At 33.9% G+C, this 8,040-nt stretch overlaps 2 protein-coding genes across 2 annotated transcripts; both read left to right on the forward strand.

The window, feature by feature from the left end:
- Positions 1-816: 816 nt before the first annotated feature.
- Positions 817-3,625, forward strand: LOC148299519 (uncharacterized). Its single transcript, XM_088275978.1, has 3 exons — positions 817-868; positions 1,357-1,773; positions 2,176-3,625. Exons 2-3 carry the CDS (start codon positions 1,405-1,407, stop codon positions 2,179-2,181), a joined length of 375 nt encoding a protein of 124 aa, XP_088132104.1. The 5' UTR covers positions 817-868; positions 1,357-1,404; the 3' UTR covers positions 2,182-3,625.
- On the forward strand, positions 2,253-7,250 carry LOC148299520 (uncharacterized). The gene has a single exon (XM_088275977.1). It carries the CDS (start codon positions 2,253-2,255, stop codon positions 5,004-5,006), a length of 2,754 nt encoding a protein of 917 aa, XP_088132103.1. The 3' UTR covers positions 5,007-7,250.
- Positions 7,251-8,040: the final 790 nt, after the last annotated feature.

Here is an 8,040-nt window from a genome sequence, read left to right on the forward strand (position 1 = left end):
TATATTCATTTTTCTACCTTTGCTTTCAATATGTAATGGAATTGGTTTATTTGAGACATGAATTTTATGGTTATTTTCATTTAAGTGGTTGGCAAATTGAGAGTCTTTGGTCTTCTAGTTTTTTATTTTTATAAGATCTTTTATGTGTTTTTGTTAATAAAATACAACTTAAATTAATAAAATTTTGTTGAAATTGCTTAGTGTTGCTTTTTGGAGTAGAAAAATCGTTTGAGAATCTAGAAGATAAACTTTTTTTAGATTCAAATAATTGTCACCCATTTGGATGGTTTGAGAAAGTGGGAAAACTCTTGCTTTTTAGCCTAGGATGAGGCACGCGTTGAAGATCTCGGTCAGGCTGACGATGGACCGCTGCGGTAGGTGTTTGAGTACCACGTTCATCACGCCGTCGTCGCCCGGTGCTTCGAGTGGTGCCCTTGTTCTCATGGAGTCTTCTTCGGTGTCTTCCGTCTCCCTGAAGAGAAGGCCCGCCTCGGAAACCGCGTCGTCCGTCTGCATTCACCGAGGCCCTGTGACAGATAATGGGTATTTTCAAAACTGTCCGCCAAGGCTTCCGCTTTTCCCTCGTCAGGCACTACGACCAGGGGGTGGGCACTTGTCCGACATTGATAAATTGTAATGTTTACGGCAAGTAAGTGGTTCTGAAAAGAACTGTTTTTATTTGAGATCGGTAATGAGTCGACTCAAAATACCGGAACTGCGCACTCACTACATACGTAGGTACTGCGCACATTGCAAGGGACAAGTGCGAAGCGGACACTTGTAGAAGACATAGACAATAATATGCCGATTAGTTAGTCTGTGGACAATAAGCATTGTGCTATCGGCGGCGTTGCGCGTACCCTTGCAGGTAATTATTGTGATAGTTATTGATTTAATGTAAAGTAAGCAGTAATAATTATATATTTCACTTAACAAACCCAATGTTTTGTCACGGCAATGAGTGTTCTTGGTAGAACTAAATAATTCCTTCTTGTTGACGGCAATTAATGATGGCAGTTGTAGCTGTCAAAATTGATACAAGAGATAAAGTAAATAGGGAAATTATTCGCAATAACAGATGAGAAGTTACAAATTTCGAGTATTGATGTTTATTGTTTAATGTTATTAAGTTTATTCAGGAAAAGCGTTGTGAGTGGTCACTTGCAACTTGGATACATCTTTTCCAAATTTCAGTGATGTGTTTGTCAATCGTGTGTAGAATGGTGAATATAATATAGTTATAACCCGATTACTTAAACCAGTCCATGATTCTCACATCATGACTGTCTTTTCATCTTTATGCATTTAATTTTCATCATTGTAATAATGATCATAATCCAGGTTTTGAATTTTCAGGACAAACTACCTTTTTCCCTTGAAATCTTAGCTAGAAGATTGAAAAACATGGATCCTACTTTAGCGACTGTTAAGGCTGAACCGGGAGATGAAAAAGGGGATACTCTACCTTTCTCTGCTGGTGAAGGGCCACTTCTCGGGGGCTGCCATAATTTACGACATTGTTATGTCGACTTGTCATACTCTAGGATTATTAACCCACATGATCCTATTATCAAAGAGGAACCGGGAAGTGATAATGCTTCTCTCCATACTAGGAAATACCTGACCGAGGGGCCAGTAGTACCGGAAACTGCTTTAGACCTACAATGCAAAGTAATATCTAGCGATATCGTCATCCTCACCGAAATAGATATTGATCTTCCTGATATTAAACAAGAGTGCGCGGAACACTCGAGCAGACTTGAAGCTGATCTTGTAAGTAACCTTTTGTAGTATGATGTGACTTATCTCCACATGTGAGACGCGGTTTCAGAGAGATGCATGGGGCATTTCATTGCTAGAAGCCCGGCATATTTCTTGTTTAGTCAATTTAAGCAACTACAAAAATGACAATATTTTACTTCAACCTTTTTCGCCTATTTCGACTGAGAATTCAATGTTTTCAAAACTATACATACAAACTATACAAAAATATACATATGTATATATATATATATATATATATATATATATATATATATATATATATATATATATATATATATATATATATATATATATATATATATATATATATATATATATAAATATATATATATATATAAAATTTGGTTTTGTTTTATGTCAGCTTTGATCAATAATTAATTTTTATTTCAGATTTAATAGAAAGTGAAATAAAATCTTCATGTTCAGGGAATATCAGGAACATTTCTTCTAACAATGTTGGAGAAATAATGTCTTCCTCCTCAATGAAACAGAATCTAGAGTTACGTAATATGTCAGTTGTTGCAGGAGAGAAACACTTCCCTTATTCAAAGTATAATAACAAATGTTCACAAAAAAGGAATTACAAGGGACATGTGTCAATTCATACTGATGAGAAACCCTACTCTTGTTCAGAGTGTGATTATAAATGTTCACAAAAAGAACACTTAAAGAGTCACATGTTTATTCATACTGGTGAGAAACCCTTCTCTTGTTCAGAGTGTGATTACAAATGTTTACGGAAAGGGAATTTGACGCGTCACATGTTAACTCACACTGGCGAGAAACCCTTCTCTTGTTCAGAGTGTGATTATAAATGTACACGGAAGGGGGATTTAAAGAATCACATGTCAATTCACTCTGGTGAGAAACCCTTCTCTTGTTCAGAGTGTGATTATAAATGTAAACGGAAAGGGGATTTAAAGAATCACATGTCAATTCACTCTGGTGAGAAACCCTTATCTTGTTCAGACTGTTTTTACAAATGTGCACGGAAAAGGGATTTAAAGAATCACATGTTAACTCACACTGGCGAGAAACCCTTCTCTTGTTCAGAGTGTGATTATAAATGTTCACAGAAAAGAAATTTAAAGACACACATGTCAATTCACGCTGGTGAGAAACCCTTCTCTTGTTCAGAGTGTAATTATAAATGTTCTTTAAAAGGGAATTTAAAGAATCACATGTCAATTCACACGGGAGAGAACCCCTACTCTTGTTCAGAGTGTGATTATAAATGTTCACAAAAAAGGTATTTAAAGCGTCACATAACAATGCATACTGGCGAGAAACCCTTTTCTTGTTCAGAGTGTGATTATAAATGTTCATGGAAAGGGGAATTAAAGAAACACATATCCACTCACTCTGGTGAGAAATCCTTCTCTTGTTCAGACTGTTTTTACAAATGTGCACGGAAAAGGGATTTAAAGAATCACATGTTAACTCACACTGGCGAGAAACCCTTCTCTTGTTCAGAGTGTGATTATAAATGTACACGGAAGGGGGATTTAAAGAATCACATGTCAATTCACCTTGGTGAGAAACCCTTCTCTTGTTCAGAGTGTGATTATAAATGTACACGGAAGGGGGATTTAAAGAATCACATGTCAATTCACTCTGGGGAGAAACCCTTCTCTTGTTCAGAGTGTGATTATAAATGTAAACGGAAGGGGGATTTAAAGAATCACATGTCAATTCACTCTGGTGAGAAACCCTTATCTTGTTCAGACTGTTTTTACAAATGTGCACGGAAAAGGGACTTAAAGAATCACATGTTAACTCACACTGGCGAGAAACCCTTCTCTTGTTCAGAGTGTGATTATAAATGTTCACAGAAAAGAAACTTAAAGACACACATGTCAATTCACACTGGTGAGAAACCCTTCTCTTGTTCAGAGTGTGATTATAAATGTACACGGAAGGGGGATTTAAAGAATCACATGTCAATTCACTCTGGTGAGAAACCCTTCTCTTGTTCAGAGTGTGATTATAAATGTTCACAGAAAAGAACCTTTAAGACACACATGTCAATTCACACTGGTGAGAAACCCTTCTCTTGTTCAGAGTGTAATTATAAATGTTCTTTTAAAGGGAATTTAAAGAATCACATGTCAATTCACACGGGTGAGAACCCCTACTCTTGTTCAGAGTGTGATTATAAATGTTCACAAAAAAGGTATTTAAAGCATCACATAACAATTCATACTGGCGAGAAACCCTTTTCTTGTTCAGAGTGTGATTATAAATGTACATGGAAAAATGAATTAAAGAAACACATGTCCACTCACTCTGGTGAGAAACTCTTCTCTTGTTCAGACTGTTTTTACAAATGTGCACGAAAAAGGTATTTAAAGAATCACATGTTAACTCACACTGGCGAGAAACCCTTCTCTTGTTCAGAGTGTGATTATAAATGTTCACAGAAAAGAAACTTAAAGACACACATGTCAATTCACACTGGTGAGAAACCCTTCTCTTGTTCAGAGTGTGATTATAAATGTACACGGAAGGGGGATTTAAAGAATCACATGTCAATTCACTCCGGTGAGAAACCCTTCTCTTGTTCAGAGTGTGATTATAAATGTTCACACAAAGTGAATTTAAATCGTCACATGTCCATTCACACTGGTGAGAAACCCTTCTCTTGTTCAGAGTGTGATTATAAATGTTCACATAAAGTGAATTTAAATCATCACATGTCCATTCACACTGGTGAGAAACCCTTCTCTTGTTCGGAGTGTGATTATAAATGTTCACACAAAGTGAATTTAAATCATCACATGTCCATTCACACTGGTGAGAAACCCTTCTCTTGTTCGGAGTGTGATTATAAATGTTCACAGAAAGTGTATTTAAAGAATCACTTGTACACTCACACTGGTGAGAAACCATTCTCTTGTTTAGAGTGTGATTATAAATGTTCACAGAAAGTGTATTTAAAGAATCACATGTACACTCACACTGGTGAGAAACGATTCTCTTGTTTAAAGTGTGACTATAAATGTTCACAGAAAGTGAATTTAAAGAATCACATGTCCACTCACACTGGTGAGAAACCCTTCTCTTGTTCGGAGTGTAATTATAAATTTTCACGGAAAGCGGAATTAAAGAGGCACATGTCCACTCACACTGGTGAGAAACCTTTCTCTTGTTCAAAGTGTGATTACAAATGTTCAATCAAATGGGCATTAACGAGACACATGAATGTACATTCTGATGAGTAACCCTTCTCTTGTCAGAGTGTTATTATAAATGTACACGGAAGGGGGATTTAAAGAATCACATCGCTCACTCCTTTCAAGAACGTCATAAATCAAAAATCGGCAATTTTCAGTTGTGCATGTTTTCAGAATGCCCAGAAAATCTACTATATTCCAGCAAAAGAGGCATATTTTTAACTTAATATTTACCCGCTACAGGGCAGAAAGTGTTGTTTTTGCATTTTTAAGAAAATGTATTGTTAAGTTATTTTTTTAAATAAATTAAATATTTTTCAAATGGAGAAAAAACCTTCAGGTTTTACCTTAATAGATCTGTTGCACTGTTAAAAGTTCAATAAGTGGCTTGATATTTATTTTTAAAACATTGTATTATATTTTAAACTTTAAAAACGTTCTCCTGAAAAATCAAGTTTTTTGATTTATGACGTTCTTGAAAGGAGTGAGCGACATGTTCACTCACACTGGTGTGAAACCCTTCTCTTGTTCAGAGTGTATTTATAAATTTTCACGGAAAGTGAATTTAAAGAGGAACATGTCAATTCACTCTTTTGAGAAACCCTTCTCTTGTTCAGAGTGTGATTTTAAATGTTCACGGAAAGGGGATTTAAATAGTCACGTGTCAATTCAACATCCCTAAAAAAGATCTGTTGCATAGTAAAAAGTTCAATAAGTGGCAAAATATTTATTTTCAATACATTTTATTATATTTTTAATCTATAATATATAATAATTATTATATTTGATCTCCTGATAAATCAAGTTTTTTGATACATAACGTTGTTGAAAGAAGTGAGAGACATGTCAGAGACCCTTCTCTTGTTCAGTGTGTGATTATAATTGTTTTTATCTATTGATTTGGCATTTACTTTGTGGGATGACATTTAGATTATTTTTTAAAAATTAAACACTTACAATATACCACTTAATGAGTTTAATTTTTGTATACTAGTTTCGAAAACTTACTTCAAGTAAATTTAATTAAGTCAGTTTCAATTTTTACCTGTTGATGAAAACATCTGTAGGTTTTCGAAACTAGTCGTATGTAAAAAGTGGTAATTAATTTTAAAAATATATGTTCACGGAAAGGGGGTTTAAAGAGTCACTTGTCCTTTCACACTGGTGTTTTCACACCTTCTCGATTACAAAATGGACATTAGTGAGCCACATGAATAAACATTCTGGTGAGAAACGCTTCTCTTATTAAGAGTGTGATTACACAAAAGGCCGGGCCACCGTTAGGAGAAAAAAAAGTTGTTCGATTTCTATCGGGCACAAAATGAAAATGGTGCCAAATGATGTTTTTATCATAAATAAAAAAAATACGCAAATTGGAAATCATCCTATTTCTCGGGATCGACTTTGAAATATTGATTTATTTTAGTTCAATTTTGCAGTAAGGCTAAAAAATCAAAAAATGTTAATGCTATAATAATAATAATAATAAAACACTTATCCGCACTCCAATGGTGCATAGGGCACTGCGTCATATCAACGCAGTGTAATCTTGATCGTTTACATATGAAGGATAGGTGATCAGCCCTCCGCTTCAGGTACCAGTCCATTGAATAAATTTTATCCGCCTCCGTAGTGTAATGATTAGCACTCTCGGCTACCGTTCTGGAGGTCCCGGGTTCGATTCCCAAGGGGGGTTAAATAAATATAAGTGATTTTTTTCACTGTTATATGTAATGTTATATTTAAAAAAAAAATTGGAGATTAAAGATTAATTGGAGATTAAAATTAAATAAAAAAAGTAACATTTATTAATAACAATATTGAATTTTGCCAAAATGCCATTCATTAAAATATTATTTACTTCATCATAAATACTAACAATTTAGATTTGCAAAATTTGTTCCCGATTGGGTTTTCGCGTGTCGATGGCTTATAAATAAGTTATTTGTGAGTTTGTCAATATGTTTGTGAGTCGAACAATTATGGATGATGTGGCTGCATGATGTAATCTGTTTTGTATCTAACCATTTCCATTGTCCGATTATAATTGGTTCTTTTGTACATCCTTTTGTAAATTGAAGATTTTATGAATAATGGCAGTAGATTATAGAGCTTTATTGCGAAACACTCAAAGTTTATTTGACAAAACTTTGAATTTGTTTTTTTTTTTGTTTCTGTATTTTTGATCCTGTGATTCTATGAATGCTTGGTTATTGACGATTTGTATTTCGTTATTAATGTTATTTAAAGTTTCTTGTATAGTATCTGAAGTATTATAATAAAATAATTTATCCTGGCGAAGAATCCTTATTGTTATCAATATTTTTTGGCTTTTCGATATTTTATTAGGGTTTATACTACCTACTTTTGATCTGTACAAAACCTAACGACATCTTCGATCTCGCATATTCGTCGTGTTGGGGAAACAAGGTTCTATGTAACAAATTTAGGTATTTTTACATTTAACTATTCAGATTTAAATTTCGGTTCTATTTGTATAAAAATAACAACAAAAACCAAATCAATCGTCAGAAATTCAAAGGGAAACAAAGCTCCATTTCTTAATTTTTAATATCATTCGGAGAAACAAGGTTCTATCTCGACTAATTTCATACTATAAAGTATTCAAGATGGCGGAATTGCTAGGTTTTGTGAACCGATAAACCGGAGTTTTGTGTGGTATAACTGGTGAATTTATCAATATTCCCAAAAAATGATACAGAAAGGTAGTGTAAACATAAAATTTTCATATTTTGAAAAAAAAAAACAGTAATTTTTGCTATAATCTGTGGAAGTAACACTGTTGAATTTATCATTATTTACCAGAGGCAAACTGGTTGCTGCCAAAAAATTACTCAACAAGGAAAATTGCTTGGAAAAATGCAAATTTAAGTGCGGGGCACTGATTCCAGAAGATGTATGAAACATCATTCATAAAAAGCATTATAAACTGTCACAAAATGAAAAATATCATTTTATTTCTAAAATAACATTTTGTTTCCGAAAGAAAAATGTTTACATTTAAATACTATTTAAAAAATGAATCAATCATGTTTCGTGTATCCAAAATATTTTATTTGGG

The sequence above is a fragment of the Brachycentrus maculatus genome, unplaced genomic scaffold (assembly GCF_059751285.1).
Source record: "Brachycentrus maculatus isolate JH-2025_06_01 unplaced genomic scaffold, ASM5975128v1 h1tg001102l, whole genome shotgun sequence".
In the NCBI taxonomy this organism is placed as follows: Eukaryota; Metazoa; Arthropoda; class Insecta; order Trichoptera; family Brachycentridae; genus Brachycentrus; species Brachycentrus maculatus.

Bases quoted from the DNA above. Each gene is read 5' to 3' on its own strand.
- LOC148299519 (XM_088275978.1), top strand. From the start codon at position 1,405: ATGGATCCTACTTTAGCGACTGTTAAGGCTGAACCGGGAGATGAAAAA.
- LOC148299520 (XM_088275977.1), top strand. From the start codon at position 2,253: ATGTCTTCCTCCTCAATGAAACAGAATCTAGAGTTACGTAATATGTCA.